The sequence below is a fragment of the Parus major genome, chromosome 2, assembly GCF_001522545.3.
Source record: "Parus major isolate Abel chromosome 2, Parus_major1.1, whole genome shotgun sequence".
Classification (NCBI taxonomy): Eukaryota; Metazoa; Chordata; class Aves; order Passeriformes; family Paridae; genus Parus; species Parus major.
Genome location: NC_031769.1, coordinates 136,983,153 through 137,008,692, shown reverse-complemented (window position 1 = coordinate 137,008,692; position 25,540 = coordinate 136,983,153). Strand labels below are relative to the sequence as shown.

Sequence of the window (25,540 nt, the reverse complement as noted above, 5' to 3'; positions counted from 1 at the left end):
ACATGTGGTTTACATAACAATTTTGTAATGCTTCTTCATATCTGAGGCAAAATATGATCAGATATTTTACATGCTTAGATCACCCCTCTGTGTCTGTGCTCCCTTGGTGCAGACTGTGACACCAGCTCACACTCCAAGGCATGCAAGCACTGGTTTTGTTATTAGATGGGGAAGGGTGGATAAATACCCACATATGCATCATTAGTAAAAGGCTTCCTAAGTTCTACTGAGTCAACAGACAGTAATCAGGTATCAGCTACTTCACTAAGAAAGGCATCAAAACTAGCAGTGGGAGGCTTGGGATGTGAGGTGGGGAAGCAAGGAGTGAGAAACAAGGTTCACTTCTTTGTCTGCTCTGATTTGATTCCTTTAATAGAAATTCCATGAGGGCATGTTAACCTGAAGAGGAATTTCAGCAGCAAATCATCACAAAGGAGACATGAAATCCTCTTTAATACTTGCAGGTGGCATCCAGTCCAGGTGCTCTCAGGCACTCATTATCTGACAGTCATCTGATAAACATGCTTTACAAGTGTACAGTCTAAAGGTGGAAAAACCAGTCAGGTCAGCTCAGTCCAGCTCTTGGTCTGCCAATCCAAGACAGGATTTTTTTTTCTCCTTTTCCCAACACATTTGTTTAGCCTTTTTGTGCTGTTTAGTTTTAAAATTTCCAGGTAACTCAAGAGGTATCTTCTAAACTGTTGGGAAATTAGCATTTCATATCTTAATGCCAAGATGTTTCCCTCTTCACTGCTGTTTTGGTGAAATAAGTTCTTGTTTACCTTCTTTCACTGTTCTACAGTACAGCCACTCCAAATCATTCTGATTACCTCCCCTTTGCATCTACCGAAGAATTTCTCTATTTGAGCCTTGTCTTTGCTTTCACGAGTTATTCTAATGATTATTCATATGGGACCACATCAGTATTCTTCTCTTCTACTGTGCTACTATTATGCTGACCCCACAACTAATTCAGTATTTCATGAAGAATTCTGGTATCAGAATCAGTGGTTTCAGAGCAAGAGCTCTCACACTCCCTACAGTATCTGGACATACACCCCAAAACTGCAGTGTTTTTTTCCTCTCACTGTATCCAAATTTATCTCTTTAATGCAGGTTTAAAATGTGCTTTCCTAAATCCCCTTCCACTGCCTCTATTTTATGGCCAGGGTGTACTCACCCAAGTTTTGATTGTTGCTGTTCTATTTCTTTATATTTCCCCTTTATTGTTTGAAAGTCTTCCCACTCCAACAATGAATTTCAGTAGCAGACTGTCTTCATGAACTTCCTCCCCTCTCTCCAGGACTGTAAATACTACTAAACCCTCTATATGGCTATAAAACCAACTGCATTACTATCCATTGCTACTCAGACAACTTTAAAATCACAAATCTTCTGTCCTATTTAGGCAAATCTGATTTTATTTTTCAAGCAAGATTTCATGATAAACACACAGGTGTAGGAGAAAATTTTAGCACAGACATATATGTAATTCATTCCATTCATCCACTCAGTTTCAGCTTCATTCTGGAACGTTGCTCTGTAGCTTTGTAGTAGGCTCAGTTAGCTGAAACTGAGAGCCCAAGGGACCAAGGAGGGCCAAAGCACATCAGGTCTCTTATAGGATTTAGTCAGAAAAGTCACAGTTTTTACAACTTCAGCAGTGATTATCAGATACCATCAGCTGCTGGGAACATGTGCAGAAGCATAATTCCAAACAACCAGACAGCTTGCAAGTTGAACACAGAGGCATAATGAGCTGTGATGCTCCCAGAGTTAAGGAGACACATGGAAACTTGCCTCTGCTTATTTACCTCAAATACACGAATGGTCTTTACTGGCCTAATCTGGTGAGAAGTGCTGGAAAACACAGATTCTGCTTCTTACTAAATTAAATCAATACAAACACTGTTGCAAATTATTCTTCATAGCGTTATTTGCTCTGTAGTGTTGTAATAGAATGTGTCCAGAATGTGTCCCTTATGCAATATGAGAAAAAAACCCCAAAACCTTACAAAATTTACACAGAAGTTACTTAACAAAAATTTCACTATATTGTATTTATTTAGCTCTTACATTCCACTTATCCATTACATTTTATTAAATAAAAACTGTCATTGGTACATATTTTCTGTCACTTTAATTAATATCCTGTAATAGGTATCAGTCAGCTTGTTCTTTTTACAACCTCCCAAGTCAGGAAAATCCCCTTTCCTTTTAAAGCTGATGCTCTACCACATCAGTCTTCATTACTGTAACATAAGGGGAATGAGAAAACTACTCAGTTCTTCCCCAAATATTATTTCTGCATATATCTGTAAATTCCTTTATAATCCTCCATTTCCTCTGCTAGCATGAAGCAATTGAAGTAATGCATCCTCTGTCAACCCCACCTGACTCGTAGTGTCTTTGTGTGTCACTGCACATTTTTTTTAGATTTTTTTCAACTTCAGGTCTTCAAATCTACATCTGAAGCTTACTGTTTTCCACCGCAGTAGTCATCTACCTTTCAGCTGTAGTGTTTTTGGCTTGTGCAGCCATACTGCACACTGATGAAATCTTGATTCCTATGAAACCAGGATCCTTGTCCTCCTCCCTCTAAATCCATTCTTTAGTGATTAATTTGAGTAGCATTTGTGCTCAAGTTCCAGCTTCTCCATCAGTAAAAAATACTACAATACAGGATTTTTCTTTTTGGAACAGCAAGAATGGTAATGGATTTGGCCTTGCTTCTTCTATGGAAGACAAGAGGAAAGGTAAGCTCCTTGCATCTTTCCTGAACAAGGCATAAATCTGCTCTGAACTTTTGTCTTTTTATGTAAGAAAAACCATGGTACCTTTTCATACTGCCTAGCAGGCATCTTCTGTGCTGTGACACTGAACCACACATTCAATATCTGTTATTCTGTCTACAAAGGTGTTGGATAAATGGTTGTATTTTGAGAGTGTGTGTTAACTTGGACTATTCCCACAAATATGCTTTGAAGTATTCTGCATTGTAGCTCTATTCTTTCAAGTCCTATCTGGGTAAAACAAAGCCCCAAGAAATCCAAAACCCTCAAATATTTTTATATTCCAAAAATATAATGATCCTGTGTTAGAATATTTGCTTTTGGAAGTGCCAGCATGTTTATCCAGCTTCTGCCTTATCAAAAATATAAAAAAAGTCACAGAATCATAGAATAATTTAAGTTGGAAAAGACCTTTATGATCATTGAGTCCAACCATTAGTAAGCAGCTATACTTATTACCAGTCACAAGAAAATGACACTTGATGTGAATGAAGAGGGGGCATTTCCAGAGCCAGTCAGAGCTCTGTGTGTTCAGGAGGGACAGCAAGTCCAGCATTGTTGCAGGCAGCAATTCTGAGAGCCACCAGCCTGATGAGGAAAGGAGGGGAATGCCAGAAGCATGAAGATAATTTCAATGATATATAATGATATAACAGTCAATGATACATAAACCAAACACTGAAACATCTGTGTTTGTATTGCTTTACTGGTATTTGTAAATACTTCATCTGGTGCCATTTCATTAACCAGCAGTTTAAGTTCAGTTAGCATTAATAAAATACTAAATTTCAGCACATGTTGATGCCTAGTAATTCATTCAAGTGTTTCACAGCTGAGGAATTGTCACTTTTCTTAAAATTGTCATCTTCTTGGCCAAATCCTATACTTATTCACGGATCCAATAGCATTTGAATTATGTTCACTACCCTTACTTTCATCTGTGTAAGTCAAAGTGTATGGTTTTGGTCCAACACCTTGCACAGTCCTGCTTTGACAGTATTTACTGTGATAATTTACAATTCTGTCTATTTCTGCACTTTGCAATTTAGCTACTGCCCATCTATTCTGGTAATGGTTTGAAGTGTTTCTCCTCTCTCCCAGATGAAAAACTGTAGTACAGACCTTGGCTACTGCTAGCAGCTGCACAGAGAAAGCTGAATATTTCATCACCCAGACTTGCAATAGCTGCACTCTTATTCACATTTTAGGTTACTTCTGTACTGTTTGTGTGTAATAAAAAAGTCACCAAACTTTAAACATGTTTAGTAGGAAGACCTAGATGCTGTATGAGCAGTACAGTGAAGTCTAGACTAATCTCAGTTTTCCATAATTGTTCCAAAAATAGAACAAAAATATGAAGAACTGAGAATTTTACACTCACAATTAAGATGATGGTGCCATTTCAAAATCCACTTCAAATACTTCTTCTAGGCTGCTTGTATGCTTATGCATTCACTAAACAGAAAGCTGCCACTACAGCTTGCAAATAGAAAAATGCATTTGCATTTTAAACCAACAACAAAGTAAAATCTCTACTTGCAGTCATCTCTTTTTCAAAAGCTTTGCATACAGAATAGTTATGACTCTCACAGCTGCAGAAAAAAATATTATTTCTGACCAGAAAATCTTCCATAGTGATGAATCTAAACAGGGAACAAACATTTCTGCTGTGGCCTTTGTCAGACTCAGATATCTACTCTAGCATTTGTGACATGGGAGAAAGAGGGAGAGATCTTATTTGTAAGGTGTTTTGACATCTATTCACATCTAGGTATTGTAATACATAAAGATCACTTTCAACACCAGGTAAACTAATCAAAATCAACATTTTCTAACACTTTATTTTCAACTCTAAGACTGGACATCCATTCATCTGTTAATATTTACAGCCTTTAAAAAGAGAAGCTAAATACAACTATATTGTACTTGTTTTCAGGGAAAAGTCACATATTGTTAATCAGGTGTGATTGGATCTTTCACCAGTGATTTTTACCTCAAGGAGTAGATGAATGGGTTGAAATTAAAAAAACAGAATTAGAGACTGATAGAACAACAAAACACCCGTGAGGGCGGTGAGACACTGGAACAGGTTGCTCAGAGAAGCTGCAGATGTCCCATCCATGGAAGTGTTCAAGGTTTGGCTGGAGGGGGCTCTGAGCAACCCTGTCTGTGACAGAGATGGTGGAACAAGATGATCTTCAGGGTCCTTTCCAACACAAACCATTCTATGACTATGAAAAAATCAGTGTAACATTAAAATCTGTGAATCTCAAATCAGTAAGCATCCAGTACCAAACCATCAGACTGCAAAATAGGTAGTTTTTAAAAGGATACCATTTAACCAGACGCTTCAGGAGGTTCTGATCAAGTCTTTCACACAAAGCTACTATGGAGTCTGACTGGGCTGATACACAAGAAGCAAATCATGAGGATGGCTGGTTTTCAACCTGACAAATACTAAGAGTAAAGTGCCCTGTGGATTTATACTGAAACTGTTGTTTTATGTATTTTTTCATCTGGAGAAAGAGACACATAGACACTGGCAGCATCTGTGGACAACAACAATATTCAAGATTATTTTCAGGACAAACAAAAATTGTGAGGAGTAACAAAGTTAGAACACAGAAAGATGAAGGTTTATGATTAACTTGAAATAGTGAACTACTCATATACTCCAAAGTTTACTAGGACTGATAGTCATAGGGAAAAGATTAATGTGGTGTTTATTCAGTGCATACTGGTAAACAAAACCAAAGTATTTCAACCATACATAATGCTACAGAAATACACTGGTCGCAGTTCTTCAGAGCCAGCATGGTTTCATGCTTGTTGAATAGCAGGGTAACCCACCTAGCTGACCGAGGAAAGCCAAGAGATGTAATCTTTTCAGACTTCAGCAAAGCTTTTGGATACTGTCTCTCATGGAAGCCTTCTGGACAAAATGTCCAGCACACAGCTGGATAACTGAGTTACATGATAGGTAAGCAACTGGCTGACAGGTTGGGCACAAAGCATTACAGTGAATGGGACACATCAGACTGGTGACTGTCACTAGGGGGGTTCCGCAGGGCTCCATCCTTGGCCCTGTGCTTTTCAACACAGGACTCCAGGGAATACTGAGTAAGTTTGTTGATGACACTGAATTGGGAGGAGCTGTTGACTCCCTTGGGATCAGAAAGGCCCTGCAGAGAGACCTCCACAAATTAAAGGACTGGGCAATCTCCAACTGTGTGAAGTTCAACAAGGGCAAATGCCAGCTTCTGTGTTTGGATGGGGCAGCCCTGGCTGTGTGTATAGACTGGGGAATGAGAGGCTGGAGAGTAGTGCTGTGCAAAAGGACCTGGGGGTCCTGGTCAGTGCAAATCGACCATGAGCCAGCAGTACCCTGGTAGCCTGGAGGGCCAACCCTGTCCTGGGAGACATCAGGCACAGCATGGTCAGCCAGGCAAGGCAGGGGATTGTCCTGCTCTGCTCTGCACTGCAGATAATATATAAAATACTGCAGATTGAGTTGCAGTATCTGATGGCTGATTTCAGCCCTCTAGCTTACTGGAGCAACTTTCCTGTCTTGCAACTTTTCCTCTCTGTAGAGGCTATTTGCACTGCAGAATGGCATATAGACATATGTTTTTATAATTTTTAATTGTATTGTAAAGAAAATACAGAAACATTTTATTTATAAAACCCCTATCTGCATAGCAATCCAAACTGCTACTGTAGTAAATTACTGAATACTCAGTAAATTACTGAGGCTGTAGAGCAGAATCACACAGGTAAAACTTACAGGTTGAATCTTCTAAAAAAAAATACCCAACAGCATTTACATTAATAGAAAACGACCCAACATTTCAGTCTTGAAGACTTTTCAAACATTACTGCAATGTAATTGTGGAAAAACATGTTATTTCTTACAAGGAAGATAAGTATATCCAAAGAGATTTGTATCTTCTTCAGTTACAAAGTTTGATTTTCCTTGTTCAGTTCCTCATTGCCAACATGGCATTTATGTCCCAAATAAGATTTCGTAACTGATCCATGATCTGCTTCAGCTGCTGATTCTTCTGTTTCAGTTTCTGTGGGAAGAGTTCATTAGAAGTTTTTTTATGATCAGTTCAAATAGTGCACTCAAAAATTGAACAAGTTATAGTCCTATGAAATGCTATATGAATCTTTTTCTCAGCTGTCAGTGAGCACCATTAGTGGGATAATACAGCCCCTTTAAAGCACATTCTAAAAATACAAGAAAGCCTCAAAAGTTAAGGACCATTGCTAGAGGGGGAATGCTGTTTCATGTTACAGCAGCCTTTTATAAAAACACCTGACACTTTCAAAAGTGGGAGGCTTGTGGAGATCAGTCCTCACTTTGAAAAGTCTAGAACAGAGCATCCTAAACTGGAAGAAAGAATTTGAGGAGCAGGTAAATTTACGTGAATAGGTGTTTTATTAATTTGGTTTAGAGAAAAATGAGGCATTAACAGTACAAGTTTGAACAAAGCACAAGGTATAGGTGAAACAAATCAAACTTTTGCAGCCCTTCTGCTATATAGGTCAACTGTGATGTGTTAAGAGTCCTGTCTTGAAGAAGGTTTTCCCAAGTATGCTGAATTCCTTAAAATTATATATTTGTTTTTGCAAACTGCAGAAGCATTTGGAGGAATAGGAGAACAGCAAACTAGCTTTTATTTGGTTGCATAGCCAAAACTTAAAAATTATGTCTCTACAGAAGGAAGATCAGGGCATCAAGAAATCACACAATTTCCCTAAGCTTTCATGTTTCACAATAATACCCATACTTATTGCATCATTTATTCATTTTTTTGCTCAAATCAAAGCTGTTGAGAACTAAGTTAGGTTGCTGTTACCAGTACACAATTTGTCCTTCATTTCATTCTGATTTGACAGGATGTCAGCCTTCCAACATTAGAGATCGCACTAATTATTCATTAGGGAAGTCTGGAGTTCCAAGTAAAGTGAAAGCACAGGAAAGACTTCCATCAAAACAGAACAAAATGTTTCAGGTTTGATGTAACCTTGTTATTTGTACTACAGGAAAGGCAATACATGAAAAGCATGACTCAAATCAGTAATACAACTAAAGTTACAGGAACACAGAGAAAATGAAACAATATCCTGAAAATTAGCCTCCTGAATTTTGATGTAGTCAATACAACAGTATTTTTAAATTGCCATCCAGTCAGCTGGGAAACAAGTCCAGAGAAAAAAAAGGAGGCCTATTCACATCAGACCTGTAAAAACAGTCTGAAGTAATATAATAATTAGGCTTAGATTACATAGGGAACATAGTAAGGGAAATATTCTTGAATACAGACTTTGTGGGACACTGAAAGAGACAACACTCAGATCTACACTCCCAAGAAGGATACAATAACATACATAGGACAGTTCATGTGTCATGTGTCACGTGACAATTCATGTGTTCATGGAATTCCTAACCAAGCATTTGACAGGCTAAAAAGTGGTTTAAAGGTAAATATGTACATTTATCTAATGCTTCTTTCTTTTCCATTTGCTGATCCAAGACTTCACAACATACAGCAGAGATTCAGCTCCTAACTAAAGAGAGAAAGCTAAGAAGCATGTAGTTACCACAGCATTGAAATGACAGAATTGCAATTGTCTTCCTACCAAAGGTCATAAATGCGAGATCCTGATGCTTGAGAAAGCACAAGAGGGATGAGATAAACAAGCATGTTCGTACCTATGGCATTTTTAAACATGATTCTGTTTACCATCCTCAACATTCAATCCTAGAGAAATCAGTGACTTTTACATCAAAACTACTAGTTTAATGCAAGCTGCAACTCCCTAATACTGAGGCCATGCCATTTCAAGGTATTTCAAAACCTTCATCAATGGAAATGAAGGCTGAACAGTTGGTGATGGTAATTGAAGTCACAGACAGAAATAAGAACCATTGACCTCTGAGAGGCAGACTGTCTTCCCTCCTCATTCATGTCTAATTGTACTGTTAAATACTGCTACTCACATGAACTTTGTGTAAGTTATGCCCAAAAGACTAATTCTGTAATTCTGTTTTCCTTTCTTGTGAAAGTATTATCACTCTGTAAATTGTTTGATCTTTATTTGATGCTAGGCAGGGGAACCTTCAGACTGGATTTCATTCATTTGCAAAGCATCTGTAAGGACAGTAAGTATAAATTTGTTTCTTTATTTATCTGAAGATAATTTTAGATCCTCATTTTTAGTGAAGAGCTAATTTCTTAGTTCTTCTACTATTTCTGGAGCCAGAAAAAACATCTAAGATGAAGCACCGTCTCTGGGTTGCTAGGCTGTTGGAAGAATAAAGAGAGGAGAAAAAAATCCACTTCAGAGAGCACAGTCTCCTAATTGAAATGCATACAATGATCTTTGTTACTGATCTTTGACAGGCAGTGGTCCACACCACAAAGTACTACATAATTAATATGTTCTGCACCACTGGAAGTGCTGGCCTCTGCCTAAGACTTTGCTGAGCCAGTAAGAACATCTCAACTCAAGTCTAACCTTGAAAAGATAGGTGAAATGGCCTTCTTGGGAAATGGGCAAAATCTTTATGCAGCTTCTGCAGCAGTGACAAATTTTCATTTGAACAGATTGCTTGCAAGTTGTCTCCCACTCTTTCCTCCTTCTGTTGAAATGACTTAGTTGAACTCTAGACTGCTTCTCAGGATTAACAGTTGTATGAAACAAGAAAAAGTACTTCATCCTACATACATGCTACAGCTTCTGACTTTATCTGTTTAAAGATAGCACAGGGAAATTCTGAGGCAGTTTATAATGACTTTAAGAGACCTAAATTCAAGTTACATCTGTCAGGCCTGTTTCTGTTAGTCTCTCTCTGTCAGAAAAGTGATCTGGCTGAAAATCTACCCTAGGGGGCCTTCTTTGGTGATATTAATTTTCAGTGGGGCCCATTTTGACTGACCTTGCAAGTATTACGGCCATTGTGATGGAGTTGGCAAGGACTGCACCTTCCAGTAACCAGAGACCTTAGTTGGCTTAGGTCAGGTAGGTAATTTATGAAAACATTTACTGAAGCACAAAACCCACATAAATGAAACTAAGTTGGAGAACCATAACATACATCCAGAAAATAGCTATCTTTCAAGGAAGAAAAGCTGCCATAAAGAACCTGCCACGTTTCATACAGATTTGGGTTCAGTAGGACATAGTAATTTCAACTTTGACTGAAATAGATTTTTTACAAGAGGTAATTTTTGCTTCACTTGCATTTCATGAGGAATCAGTACTGTCTAGACCAATTCACAGCTCACAATCAGAGATATATCAGAACCTTCTTTTGCACAGTGTTCTTGTCTCTCTGCTCATTTTAAGCTCATGTATCCTTCAAATTTTAAAACTAAAACATCACTGTGAGTCATTATGCTGCACTCAATCCATTTGTTAGAAATCCCTTTTTCCAGCAAAGAAAATAATGTAAACACTGTGAAAGTAAGATCATACTCCAAGTGGTGCTTGTAAAAACATCAACAGTACTCATCTAAGTTTTACAGGCTTTTCTTCTGCTTAAGGAAAAGAACAAGCAAAGATCTGTTTCCATCATGAAAATCTTATATTGAAGACCATTCTCCTGCTTGCTGTGCTAGGTATGCTCTATTCAAGATCTGCAATAGTACAGGCCAGAATGACATCTCAGTGTCTCTGTGTAACATTAAACATTAATAACCATAGTATCTTGACTTGCATAAATCTTAGCAAAATTTTAAAAATTAAGTTTACTTTGTTGATTAAGACTCTTCTACAGAGAACTTGCATCACGTTCTTTCCCAGAAGTATAGAAACATGGAAGAGTTTGGGTTGTAAGGGATCTTTAAAGGTCATCTAGTCCAACCCTGCAATGAACAGAGCCATCTTCAACTAAATCAGGTTGCTCAGAGCCTGGTCCAGCCTAACTGTTAATATTCCCAAGGATGTGGCATCTACCACCTCTCAGGACAGGTGTCTTATCACCCTCAGCCTAAAAAATATCTTCCTTATATTTCATCTAAATTTGCCCTCTTTTAGTTTAAAGCCATTACCCCTGGCCCTATTGCATCAGGTCTGGCTAAAAAGTTTGTTCCCATCTTTCTTATAAGCCCCCTGTAGGTACTGAAAGGCTGCTGTGAGAAGCATCAGTGAGAGTCTGTGCTCTGCTGCAAGCTCAATACTTTTCAACTATTGACTCAAACAGGATTGTATTTATCCACTGATCTGTTGTTCTGAGAGGAATAAGTGCCTTCATTCAAATAGATGGATGCTTGCTTCATGCCAATTATTTATTGTTCAACAATGAGGTCTGAGGTCTTATTTACTGAGCACCATATAAGCTCTGTAGCTTGTAATGGAATTATTCATTCCCCAAGGTGCTTCTCCACCACACTTCTCAGTGTTACATCCCTGTTCTTAACATGAAGATCCCACAGATCTATGATCCTCAGTTACAGATGGCAAACTCAGTCACACGAACACTACAGATAAAACTGCAGTGCTGCCAACTTTGTCCAAAGACATTTAAGATTCATGTTCATCTCTAAACTTCATATTTTAACAGCTTCCCACATAATCAAAGCTACCACAAGCCATAAGGGAAAGAATGAACTACCACAGATAATTTGTGGCAGAGAAAAAAAAATTCAGCTCCCAAGAGCTGCCTTAGTAAGTAACTCACTACACACAATAAATCCTTCCTTCTCCTTCCCAAATTCCCTGCTTACTCAATAGCAAATTACGCAATACAGAAATCAGGATTTTCATAATCTTATTTACTACAATACTGATTCAATCTAAATAGTGCCTAGTCTGCCACAAAAGCAGAATAGCTCAAAGAACTCCTCCAGAATATTAAATGGGAAGGGGGGAAGAGGAATCAAATGTGATAATGCAATAAGGGTTATATAATATACATCTATATGAGGACAAAAGGGGACAACTGAGATTTTACAGGCACCTTTATGCTCACCTTTTCCTAACTTTTTTCAACTTTGCAAGCGTGATATGGTTTTGATACAGGATGCAATGTGAAAAAATTTGTGTTCAATTTTATACAAAATTGAAAAGGAAATAATTTGTTATCTGGAATAAAAATGCTTCTGAATGCTGAGAAAGCTGGTTTATGACATAACAAGACCACTCTTCTTAATTTTCTGTTGGAGATGGGGGATATAGTCCTGGTGAAAACAGAAACATATAAACTCATTTGCAAGAAAGACAAGGAGGGGGATCTAGAAAACTACTGGCTACTCAGCCTAACTCCTGACTCCAAAAAGAATGTGCAGCAAATCCTTCGGTAAGTCATATCCAGACACATAATGATAAGGTGAATGGGAACAGTCATACTGGATTTCCTAAGTATGCCTTGTGCCTGACCAACATGATAGCATTCTATCATGAAATGACTGGCTGTGTGGCAAGGGGAGGGCAAATTTTCTTCACTTTCATAAAGTAAAATCATTCATTAGTCAGGCTTTTGACACAGACTCTCATTGCCTTTGAGCAAATTGGAAAGATGTGATTTGGATAGGTGAATTACTGGGTTGATGGAAAACTGGCTGGACTATGGGATTCTAAATGCTGGGATCATCAGTATTAAGACCAAGTGCTAGTTGGTTACTCTTGGAGTTTCTAAGGATTGATGATAAGCTGAATATTCTTAATATCCTCTTTAATAACTAATCCACACTTAATGACCTAATTGCTATATCAAAGTTATCAAACTGACAGACAATGCCAAACTGGGGAAACTGAAAAAGATACTCAGTGGTAGGATGTTTGATTCAGAGGGACCTCAGGCGGGAAAGACAGGCCAACACCTATCTCAGGAACTTCAATTAAAGCAACCATCCTACATCTGCACACAGAATAAACTCATACAATAGCACAGGCATAGGGCTGACTGAATACAAATGAAATTTTCAGAAAAGGATTCAAGATCCTTTTTGATACTTTCTAACAAGTTTAACATGAGTTATCAGCAGATCTTTTTTTACAACAAGGAAGACAAACTGCACTCTGCCCTATATTATATGTACCTCTCAGGTCAGATGAGTACCTCTCATATCTCCTCTATTTTACTCTGGAGAATGACTGTCCAATTCGGCTATCAATACAAAGTTCTGTCATACTGGACAATGCCTAGTGGAAAGCCACTGCAATGATTAAAGCTGTGTTTGTTCAATATCAAGCAGAGAAGGCCATAAGGCAGGATCACAGTGCTGTCTTCTGCCACCTAATGAAGCTCACAGGAAAGACAAAGCTGGACTCTTCTTGAGTATACAAAGCAAAAGGATGAGGGCCAGTGAATATACAAGTTATGATAAAGAAAATTCCAGTGTAACATTAGGAAAATTTTCACAGTGAAAGTCAAGCCTTAAGAAGTGCCCAGGAAAGACAGAATTTCAATCCTTACAGATATTTCAAATGCTGGAACATGGACATAAGCTGAAGCAGCTGGATCTAACTTTGCTGGTTGACAGTGTCTTGGGACTGGGGGCTGAACCAGATAATCTCCAGACGTCCCTGATTCCTCTGATTCTGCCATGGCAGAGAGTCAGCTTGGGTACTCAAAAAATCATGAAATTGTCTCCAGTGCAGATTAATCTGCCCGGAAGCTGTCCAAGTAATGGATTCTTCCCCTCTTGCAAAGTGTCCCTTGGTGCACACTCATATTTTGGGTGAAAAAGGTCTGTGCACATATAAAACCAATTAAAATACATGCAAATAGTGTGAAAGGTAGTTTAAAAAGAATTTAGGTTTTCTGCATATTCCTAAACAGCATCAGCTCCAAAGCACAATGTTTGTGCTATCAAAAAAAGCCCAGAGCTTTGCTACTTGCTACAGCTAAACTTAAAAGTTTGCCATGTAGATTGTCTTTTCTCTCTTAGCAAGATCACTGTTAAACACTTAATGAACATTAGAATATCAAATATGATTGTTTTCTAAAGGGCCACCTGGGATGTCCAAATGCTATTTTGCTTTGTTTTCACCCAAATGTACTTAGACTGCTAATTATGTGATGGTTTTCCTCAGTGCTTCATTAAAATCAGACCTAAAAGGATGAATGAAAGCTAAGCTATACTTGTTCCATTTCTAAAAGTGAGCAGTAAAGAAAACTGTTGATAGGGCAGCAAAACAAATTTCGATTTGGTATTTCTCTTTCAGTATACTATCAAATGTACTACAAGACCACAGACTGAAGGTGAGCCTGACATCTTGAAAATAATAGCAATGATTCTAGACTTAAAAGGTAAAAAACTTGATAGACAGAACATTAAATACTCAAAAAACATGAAGAGAAGAGAGGAAATCTTGGTAACATCTTCCACTTGCTGCAAATAGATTAATTTCAATGAAAACTGGATCAAGACATGTACTATAAGACCAATTCAAATGCTCAACTGATTCTGGAACAGTAATTTATTCCAAAAAAAGTCAACCATCTCAATAATTTACAAGTCCAGAAAACATATACAGATAAAAAAGAATAAGACACATTTTTGGGAACTGCAGGAGAGAATTGTTTAAAACAAGAGATAGAGGTAGTCAGTGCTCAAGAAATGTTTTGTTTTGTAACAATGGTACAAGCTTCTTATTGTGGGCAAGACTCCCTTGTGTTATAAAGCTTAATAGGTTTTATTTAAACCTACAGTTGTTAATTGTTACTGAATTGCTAGGACAGAAATTTATTGCCTTGTAAACTAATCTATATTTTAAATTAACAGACAAGTACTTACATAGCCAAGGTCAGCACATTAAACTTTCTGACCTAAAAGGTAACTCTAATACAGCAGAATAACTAAGACCAAAAGATATCACAGAACACTGACACAAAAAGCTCCTGCAATTTTAGGAACTGTGATACATCAACAGGTTCTCCTGCCCCATGAACGAGATGGTGCATATAAGAAGTACCTGATGCTCCCCTCCTCCTCCACTAAGGATGCTCCCTCCCCAGACACCTGCAGTAGCAAAGCAAAGATGCTGTTTTTCAAGTCAGTGGTTCATGGAATGAGGACATTTTTGTGTGAGAATATATGATCCACAAGGTTTATATGAGCTATTACTAGTTTTGGCAGTGTTCCACACTGTGGGGCAGTTAGTGCCTTTGACATACACCCAGAGCCAATAAAGAAATCAGACTGGCTGAGATATCATGGCAAGAAGGGCCAAATGAAGAGATCCATGGCAAGTCTAAGAACTAATTCAAATATCACAATAGTGTCAAAGTCTTGGGTTATTGAAATAGTGATTTTTTGGTACCAATAACATGCAAGACTGAAAACAATAATGCCTATGACAGAAAAAAATGATTAGGTGAGAACATGACAAGGAGCTGAAGGAAGAGAAGATTTGGTAAAGAGTATTAAAAGTTTCTTTAACTATCATGTCGGTTTCCCCAACTTAGTATTTTTATCAACATTTTGTATTACTGAATTTTTCCTAAAATTAATTCATCAAATTGAGTTGGAGATGGACATTACACACTAGAGAGGACTGAAGAGCTGTCGTGTGCCACTTAAGAACTAGAGCAAACCCCTATGTTGAACCCAGCAGCTAGTGTTAGAAATTAGGCCAATTATCTGATTCTAATGATTTTTATTTGCTAAAAAAAAGTAAAAATATATATTTCTAGTCACAAAAGCATTTCCTACTCTGTAATGTATTAAAATTTGAACTTTGAAAATGGTAGTAGATGTGCTTATACAACTTGAGGGAGACAGAAGAAAAAATCAGTTAACTTTCTAAAAACAAGAAGTTTAACTTTCTTTTGCTGCAGTTACTAAGTATTTGTCCACAAGAATACTACAGAAAGTTCAACCATCTTGTGAAGATTTACTGTGGAAAATCTGGAAATGAGATCTAGGCATTTAAGTATAAATACAGGATTTCAGCCTATATTTACCTGAATATTTCAATGCATTCTTAATTACTAGTTTGCTTCAAATGGTCTTGTAACACCATCAACCTTTCTAAGGTTCAGAACTCTTCATAAAAATTTATGAAATTATTTTCACAAGATCACACCAAGGAGGTTTAAAACTATATTAGCATATAAGTACAACAACAAGGGCAAAACCATGTCATAGAACTATTAAAACCCCAGCAAATATGGACAGTTAAGCTTATTAATACTTAAAGATTGCAAATAAATGTGCATAAATTCACACTACAACTTTACATACAATATAATACATACAACACTGCTACATCAGCACTGAAGAGAAAGATTACAACAGGAGAGCTGACAACTGCATTTCTCTAAATTCACATAGTTCTCATTTTCTCCTGTACAATACACATGCATTTTTCTTAATCAATGAGTTATGAAAATGTATGATTGTGGAAGACAAATTAAAATATCATAAATATTTTAAAAGCCAAAAATCTATCAATTATTCATTCAATAAATAAAAGTTTTATTCATTTATTTCTTTTGTTCTGTTATTTTTGTAGATTGTAACTCCTCTTTACTGAGCATTTGCAGATTTTACAGCTAGAAATATTTATTTAATCCTATCTTTGTACTTTACAGTTTGAAGAAAAAATGTTCAAAATTGTGGTCTGGTAAAACTACGTATTTTTAATTTCCATATTACATTAGCTTTTACTACAGCATAATTATTTCTAGATTTGAATCCCTCTTCAGTAATTGTACCCAGTTGCAGAATGCCACTTAAACTGAAAATGTAACATTTTAACTCATTTAACATTTGTAATTCATAGTACATTTTTTTCTGAATGTGCCAAGATTCAAAAAATGTCCCTCTTTACAAAAGGAACAGTCTTCCTCAAACTGTCAAAATACAAAAGATAGCCCTGAAAATTCTTTACCAACTCATAATTGTAATAATAATTACACATCTGGTGTTCAATATCAATTATTTTAACACCTAAGGTAAGTTCTGAAGATAAATAAGCTCAATGGGCACCTTAGTTCAGTTTGTACTGTCTATATCTAGTAGATTACACATAAACATAACACACTGTATTCAAAAGAACGTATGTCTGTTTTAAAAGAGACACAAATTAAAATTGTTAGACTCTACTGCCAGAGGTACAGCTAAAAAATATTTGTTTAACTAAAAGGTCAGTACTGAAATACTTATAAATAAATAGTATTTATCTCCAGTTTTGATGGTACTCATCACACATTCTGTATTTAGTACAAAAATCTAGGAATTTGTAATGTAAAAATGACACTTCCCAGTGTATGCAAATTAATTTCAATTTTCTTACCTTATTTACTTCCATGATTTCCCTTCTCTCTTCACTAGCAAAACGAAGCTGGCTTGCAGCACCACGATCATCATGCTTGGAGCCATCTTCTTCAACATATGGAATAAGTTGCTGTGAAGATAAGAAATGTCAGCTTAAAAGAAAAAAAAAAAAAAAAAAAAAAAAAAATCACCAAAAAAGATATACAGTACTTTCATTTTCTCCACAGGTTCTAACTGCCCCAGAGAAAGTGGAGACAAGCCTGCTTGCCACCTCAATCCTAAAGGCCTTGCAATGACCTCAGTTGGTTCCCCAGGAAAACAATGTGCTTCAAAAAGACACAATCCCACACATTACCAAGTCTAGACCAAAGAAATTTCATAACTGCAGGCAGAAGCCAGTCTTTCCATTTTAAGATGTTTATCATAGATAATCCCTGTAGTTTTGAATTCTGCAGATTGGGATTTTAAAATTTACTATTCCACACTAAGAAATAAAACCACAAACATGATGTTCTCATTATGATAAAGCATTTCAGTGATATACTGAACATAAATATGACTGGCTTTACAAAGTGACTTGGTTAATACTCTACTTATGACTTGCTGTTTTAATGAGCCTCTGTTTGGCTACTCTTAAGACCAGGCCCACAGTTACCAAAAATGAGTTTTTCTGTAAGTATTTCTCACCATGATCTCCTCAGACACACAGAATCATAGCTTGGTTTAGGCTGGAGAAGACCATAGTGCGTTGTCTTTTTCGTAAGCTCTGACAAAGCCAAAATTCCTTGATACAGAATTTCTAAATGAATACTACTAAATGCTTCCTTCTTAGAAAAAAATAAATCAAAAAGAAACACCCTAGATACAAAACAAATACTTGTTTCTGTGTCAGAACACTCCCAAGCTACTAAAAATTTCTTAAAAGTTAATACACCCATGAAGTCCATAGACTGACATTTTTTTGTCTTGAATTATGCAAAACTACATACGTGTTCACATACACACTACAGACAAATGGAAGACTAATAATGATAAAAATAAAAATGAGAAAGAAGACAATAGTTTAAAAGCCTGGGAACAAGTTGCTCAAGTGCCTATTAACTTCTTAGTTAGGTTAGGGTGTAATATTACAAAGCATTCAGTGCCTTCAGCACTCTGATGAAAAAATTACTTTGATTTAATCCACTAAAAATGTAATTTCTTTCTATACAAAAATTTTTGCATCCATTCTTATTAAGCTTAACAAAATGGACAAAGTGACCACACTAAACTCTGCCATGAAAAAGTAGCAAATGTTGACCACTTACTACATTTGCAGACCATGAAGAAGTAGTGGGACTGCTATATGCTCTTGGAAAAAAACTCTCTGATGGAAAAATAAAGTAGCATTCAATGGAGAACATTTCCCTTGAAAATTTCCCTATCTTTCAGAAAAGGTGATAGAAAAACAAAACAAAAACAAACAAAAAACAAAAACAAAACACACAAACCTACAAAGAAAAGCAGAACTATACCTAAAATATGAAAGAAGCAGTAAATTTAACCTTTGTAGTCAGATCTCCACAATTATCTCATGCCTTGCTATGTTAGTTAACAGAAAGTTAATACTACCTGTTACACATTCATACAGATTAACAAAACATATGAAAATGTTTAAGTCAATAATAATGGAATAAGCAATAGTAGTAGCTATGGACTTCTCTTGACTATGCAAAAAAAATTTTTGTTGATATTCTGTAAAGACATGATTAGAATATCAGCCATTAAATAATACAATTGAGGCTATTATTGAACTACTGGAAGAATTATTTAAGAAAACTGATCCAAGACTGTACTACCGTCATTCACTCTAACCAATAAAAACATGAGGAGGCAGGCATCTACTAAGTTCAGGGAAGGAAAGTCTAAGAAGATTAAAAAAAATGCCCCAACTATCTATAAAAAACTCTGCTGTGACTACGTTATCAGTGAAACCTAGCATTAAAAAAGCCTGAAGTGACTACTTATTTTCTCTATGGAGATTCTTTCCCATCCTGATAACGGGGAAAAAATGTGAAAAGTTACAGAAAAAAACCAATCCAACCCCACATAATTCCATTGATATGGGAAAATAAGACACATGTAAAGCTTTCAAAGAGGACACAAGTATTTGGTTATTGTGCACAAGTCAACACAGTGTCAGAACTGGTTTTATTTTCCTAAATGGGAAAATTAACTTATTCCCTTGCTTGCTGTCAGGTTTCCAGATACATTTCTCTGAAACCCTTGTCAAAAGTCAGCAACTGTTAACTGAAATAGTAGTCTAGAATGGACTGCACAGAATGGACTTCTTCCTTTCTTTACTCCTATTCACTTAAGAGACTCACACTTCAAATACAATGTCTATATGATTAAAATTCAATGGACAATCAAAAGCTTGTTAATAAAGTTGCCTCAGAATCCAGAGGTCAGTTCTTAAAGAAATTCAAAGTTCTGGTTAATATAGAGCAGGACCAACTCAAATTGTAACAAAACACAGGGTTTAAGAGTCTTACTAGAAATTAGAAACAACTTATAAGGAAGATGACATTTAAAATTTTATGAATTACAAGATTTTAAGAAAAACTTCAGCCAATCCTCTTCCCTGGAAGTTTTATGTTGTAACTTTTCTATCACCACTGGATATTTAGGTTTGGTTCATACTGGCCAGCAGTTTAGGAATAGCTGAGTGAGGGAACTATGGAGGCACAGACTACTGGCCAGAGAAAGTAAATAATACTTATTACTTGGGAGCCACGCTGACAGGTGAGAGTATCAAGCAGGCTTTTTCCCACTTCTTCCCACTTTTTTTAAAAATCTGCCCTGATCCTCTTTTTTTCTTCCTAGGGAAAACAAACTGGTGAAGGTACCAAGAAGCCAGAGGAAAAAAGGTTAAAATTTTAAATTAAATTTGCTTTCACAGAATCACAGAACCAATTAGGCTGGAAAAGACTTCTGAGACCAAATCAAACTTATGACAGAACACCGTGTCAACTAGACACAAAGTTTCACCATCTTTCAACAAGCTCTAGTTAATAAACAGAATTCAGTCCACTGAATAATTCCAGTATCATTAAAATGTGTTATGAGTCTCCTGCAAATGAGGAAGATGGATGAGTTGCTATCCAGAGTGGTAACTCTGATCTGCAATTTATACATAAATAAAGATACTTACTTCTATGGGAACAGGATCAAGCCCAGCACAGTTTTCATTACATTTGTCATAGACTAGTCTCAGTTTTCTGAAGAGTATTGATAGCTGACGGAGATGTTCCTGCAGCTTTGCCAGTCTGTCTTGGTATGTTGCAGTATGATAAGTAACACCATTTGGTAACTTAAGAGAACCAAAACATTAAAAATATTACAGTAAAGTTTCCGTCACATGAAATAAATAAAAACATCAGACAGGTTTTTTTTATATTTTAAAATAAGACAATCACACTTTTCCCATAGCAATCACTGAAATATTTTTTTTTTACTAGCAAAATTACATATTTTATGTGCTCAATCACTGCTGTCAAACACCCTCATGTATTCCACACTTTTGTCATTGTCAATCCTTCTGACTTTTCAGTGAGTGTCTTCACAACGCTTAAATATGATGCTGCTGTGACTGGGGTTGAGATTTTGTGTCTCACTGACACATGGGAGTCATGAAAACACAGAAGGAGTGGGTGTGGTCATTTATCTTGTACTCTACACAGAGAAAACACATCAGAAGTTTGTATGCTTTCTCAGTAAGTAGACACAAATAAGGATTATGTCGCTTTTTCTAAGAAAAGAAAAAGTTATAGGTGGAAAATATTACAGAAAAATATCAACAAAAATTACTCTAAATTTACTCCCCATATGTTAACAGAAACAGAGAAACATAACGGACATATGAACAGACTTCATTAAACATAAAACAGTTACTAAGCATATTTAGAGCTTTTTTATTGTGGGGGCAAAGACAATTCAGCATTTCTGAATTTCACTTAATGTACAGGACTAAGCAAGTATATTAAGAGTAGTACTCAATTCTTCAACCAATCCTCCATTTCAGAGCAGATTGACCGAGTTTTCTGAATGTCCTAAGGCATCTCCTGAGTCTATATATACTGGCAGTTGGTGACAAAAACACGGCAAGTTGCGTGTATAAAACTAAATAGTTGTTTCTCACCTGCATGTTCCTCAGTAACTGGAAGATCTCCATGGTTCGAAAGACAATGTCCTGCACGGTCTCCTGGCCGATGCGGCACAGGGAAGCCGTGTTCACCTCCCTGGCAGCCTGAGCCTGCGTCCCGGAGAAAGCGCCCGGCGGCATCCCCGCCCCGGCCAGAGGGGGGGTCGACATCTCCTGCTGTTGACCAGTCACACTAGGGCAAGCTGCACGGAGAAGTCATGATGGAACCGTCAAAATACTTGTTTGACTCTACCCTAGCACACTTCTGCAGGGTGGCTATCCAACTCCTTTTCCCCGCACGCGGCTCTGTCCAACAGGTAAGGGCGGCTCAGCGCAGCCCCCCTCGGTCCGGACACGGCAGCTTTACCCGGCGGTGGAACTGGGGGCGCCCCTCACGCACCTCCCTCCCCTCAGAGCGGTCACTGGGCGCCGCCCCTGCCCCGATCCGGCCCAAGGGGAACACGACGGAGGTTTTTGCCCAGCTCCAGCAGTCAGAATCGCAGCCCTGGGCTCCGGGACCGGTACCTGCTTGACCACTCCTCCCTTCGCTGACCCACCTGCTCCCGGGGCGAAGCGGTGCCCCAGCCCCACAGCCTCATCCGACGCCGCGCTTCCGCCAGGGCCCGGCCCCGCTCCGCGCTGCAGCCACCCCCGCCGCGCTCACGGGCCCCGCCGCGCTCACGGGCCCCGCCGCGCTCACGGGCCCCGCCGCGCTCACGGGCCCCGCCGCGCTCACGGGCCCCGCCGCGCTCACGGGCCCCGCCGCGCTCACGGGCCCCGGAGACGCGCGGGCGGAAGCACTTCCCGGTGCCCGGCGCCGTCACAGCCGGCGGGGCGGGAGCTGCGGGCGGGTCCGGGGCTTTGTCGCGCCGGCTTGGGGACGCCTCTATACCGCCGGTCTTGATCGAACATCTCGCTCAGGAGCCGGGGCGTTTTCCTGGCTTGCTGAATCCAGTGAGGGTTTGCAGGCAGGTCAGCCAGCATGCGGGCTCTTGAGATTGAAAACTTTGGTCAGAATCCCAGGCATGTGCACACGTTCCCACCACCCTTCTGTCAGATCGTAGAATCATTGAACAGTTTGGGTTGGAAGTGACCTTAAAGATCATTTAATTCCAACCCCCTTGCCACGGGCAGGGACGTCTTCCACTGGACCAGGTTGCTCAGAGCCCCATCCAGCCTGGCCTTGAACAGTGACAGGGATGGCCAACCTGTTCCTGTGTACTATCACCCTCACAGTAAAGGATTTCTTCTTAACGCCTAAACCTACTGTTTTTCAGTCTGAAGCCATTCACCCTTCACTAAAGTTCAGGATGCGGAGTCCCTCTTCACCTTCCCTGTCGGCCCCTTGACATACTGGAAGGCTGCTCTGTGGTCTCCTCGAGGCTGAGCAGCCCCAATTGTCTCAGCCTGTCGTTGTAGGAGAGATGCTCTAGTCCTAGTCACACTGATAAATGCTGAATATCTGTTTTGTGGGATAAGTATGTGTTGTCAGTATACACTTTATAACATGTGCTAATTTTACAGCTTTATGGGTGTTCTGCTATGCCTTCTTGCAGAGATATATTATTGCTAATACAGAAAAGCCTTAACACTTGGTGTTCCCATGTCACAGTATTTGCATGGATATAAGACAGTTTTGAGTGCTTGCACCACACTAATACAATTGAGGCATTTTTGAAGCACAGACAAGGCCTCTTATGTGAGGGAGAGGGAGCACACTTAAAAAGAAACCAGGCAGGTTCTGTGAGGCCTCACAGATATGAGCTATTTCTACAGTAGCTGATGCTTACTGTCTGCCTAAGAAAAAAAAATTCTTCATCTATGAAAACCAGTAAGTACCAAAGTTCCTCTGTCTTTTCGAATTGGTATCATATCTAGGACTCTATGTTTGAGTGATTATGGCAGTAAGTACCTAAATATGCAGAAGAAGACATTTATATACCTGTAACTTCTAATGAATTCTTAGTACAGTAAAGGTAGATGTGCTGTATTAAAACTGATATTAAAAATGATCTCTTGTGTGAAATGTTTTGCATTTGTAATGCTGTAAAAATAAATTAAAAGTTTAATGTGTGGTATACAGTCTTTGTTAAAGAAAGAAGAAAGCAGTCAAGGAACATGCAGGAACAGAACCATATAAACTTTCAGTCAGAGGCATTTTGCTTCATAAAACTTTTTTGACCTCAGGAACAGACTACTGAGGGTAAAGTGCACCCCCCTTCCTAAACTGGAGCTTTTTGCTGCCTGGCTAAGTTCTCCCTAGCACTCTGCCTTACTCAGGGTGCAATACAAATGACTGTATTTTAGCAAAGATCTTACTATAAAGGATACAAAAGTGGTTTCTTAAGCAGAGAGGAAAAAGTGGTTTACAAAAATAAGAGGAGGATATTTTCAGAAAGCGGAAGAACCTCCCATGGTGTCTAGCTACACAATGCCTGGGAAGAGCAGCCTCTGGAGAACTTCAAAGGGCTTGTTTGAAGGTTTGCTTCTCATTTCACTGTACATTAAGAAAATGATACAAGAACTGTTCAGGTGTTGAGCACAAAATAATGTTTTCATCTTCTGATTGCATGACCAAGAGCTCTGTTCACAATGCTTTACTTGCTGCCTGAAATCCGATGGCATAAGAGGGATTCAGACCACCTACTGTCCAGGGCTGCCAGACAGACTGTATAGAGTCATATCCTGCAGTATAGGGCTGCCATGTACAGTAGGCAGTTGAAATGCAGAGCCAAGTCTGCATGTGGAGAGTGATGGAGAATGTTGCTAGGAGGCATAATATTCTTCATTGCCGGTCTGTGGAGCCGTTTGAATCTGTGATTTCATTCCCAGACAAAGGAATCTTTTAGATAAGAATGTTTTCCTGATCAAAAGAAATAAAGATGGATTTGCTTTTCAAAGTAATATATTAAGCAACTACTCTCTGACTTCAGTTTAGGCCAAGTGCTGTTATCTGGAAAGTGTCCAAATCAGAGATCATCTTTCATATCCATTTCAGTTTCTGTGGCATTAGTTCAAACCAGTGTTTTAGGATTCTGCTGCCCTTGTTGTTGGGCTGTAGAGAAGCTACCAAAAATCTAACATAGAGCCTGTGTCTGCATATAATATTCTAGTCCTATCAACTTCAACCCAAATGTAAAATTAGGACTCGTTAAAGAGCAACTATTTTAATGATTATAATTTTCACCATAATAATGGCTTATGATTTTTTTTTGTATTTTATGATGTTCTCACTCATATACCCTGAGCAACTCCAAACATGGTTTTGCTGTGCCTATAAGGACAGTAAATATCCTCAGAAGTGAGGGAAGAGGATAATTGTTGCTTTTGTTCAAATAATTTTCTCTAAATCAGTTGATACACTTTCAAGGCAATATGAATAATTTTGTTTAAAAATAAACAGAACTGGTTAAATTCCTGGATTATCATCTGTTTTCCTCCAATAAAGAAGAGTTTACTCCCTCACAAGTCTCCTCACATTATTCCTTAAGCAGTAGTGCTTTGTTACAGCTCTGAAGGTGACAGATGGGCTTAGGCGAAATGTGTTAACCACAGAAGGACTTTCATTCTCCACCCTGTCCCATTCAGTGTTTATGTGTTCATTCAAGGAGAAATAACGGGACTTTATGGAACCTTTGCCAACAATAAACAGACATGGCACAGTTTTACTGTTACCAAGCTGTGGTAGATAACAGCATGGCACATAACTTTTTTAGTATGTGGCCAACACTTAAGGTAGGTGAGTTTAATTCAGCAGAGATTGTATTTATAGACCAAAGGAAACAGTTCATGGCTGTGATTAAGTGAGGAGGACAGGGTGCTTGTGGAGTTTTTTTGTGGGACAGGGGGGCTTTTGCAATGGTGTTTTCTGTATCCAGCCAGGTATTTTCATGAACTATGAAAGCATCCATTTAAAGTCAAGCAGGGTCATCTGTGGTACTACTATATAAGATGGGATAAAATAGACAGGATCAGATCCCAAGGCATCAGAGCAGAGAGTGATACTCCATGCCCTTGCTCAGCAGGAGATGAACACAGCTGTTTTCTGGACCAAGGGGAAGCTGGAGTTGAGCAATGAAGACCTCTCTGCCTTTACAGGATTGTCTTGCACAGCCCTTTGGTGCTGTAGGTGGTAGGATGGCAATGAGAGCAAGATGGAAGGGGCTCAGCCTTGCTGCTTGCCTCTTGCTTTTGTCACAGATGACAGAAGCAAACTTCAACCTTCAAACTTCAAAACAAATATATGTTGTATGTGTTAATGGCACAGTCTGCTGGGGCACAGAGAAGCAGGGTCATGCCTACGGGGCTTCATACAGGTAGCAACCAACTTC

The 25,540-nt window shown here is 38.4% G+C and overlaps 1 protein-coding gene across 2 annotated transcripts; it reads right to left on the bottom strand.

The window, feature by feature from the left end:
• Positions 1–3,482: 3,482 nt before the first annotated feature.
• Positions 3,483–21,891, bottom strand: MED30 (mediator complex subunit 30). 2 transcript variants are annotated; one of them, XM_015619539.3, is made up of 5 exons: positions 21,809–21,891; positions 21,207–21,412; positions 20,220–20,378; positions 17,046–17,156; positions 3,483–6,865 (listed from the first exon to the last, which is right to left on the bottom strand). In XM_015619539.3, the coding sequence occupies exons 2-5, from the start codon at positions 21,378–21,380 to the stop codon at positions 6,770–6,772; spliced, it is 540 nt and encodes a 179-aa protein (XP_015475025.1). In that variant the 5' UTR covers positions 21,381–21,412; positions 21,809–21,891; the 3' UTR covers positions 3,483–6,769. The 2 variants fall into 2 exon arrangements, with proteins under 2 accessions (XP_015475025.1, XP_015475024.1); XM_015619538.3 differs by having other exon boundaries at positions 21,767–21,877.
• Positions 21,892–25,540: the final 3,649 nt, after the last annotated feature.

What these genes read in the sequence shown, in the direction of transcription:
- MED30 (XM_015619539.3), bottom strand. Translation starts at nt 21,380, where the DNA reads ATGTCGACCCCCCCTCTGGCCGGGGCGGGGATGCCGCCGGGCGCTTTC. An exon ending in TTGATCCTGTTCCCATAGAA is followed by an intron (nt 17,157 to 20,219) that starts GTAAGTATCTTT and finishes TTATCTTCACAG; the next exon opens with CAACTTATTCCATATGTTGA. An exon ending in AAATCATGGAAGTAAATAAG is followed by an intron (nt 6,866 to 17,045) that starts GTAAGAAAATTG and finishes CTCTTCCCACAG; the next exon opens with AAACTGAAACAGAAGAATCA.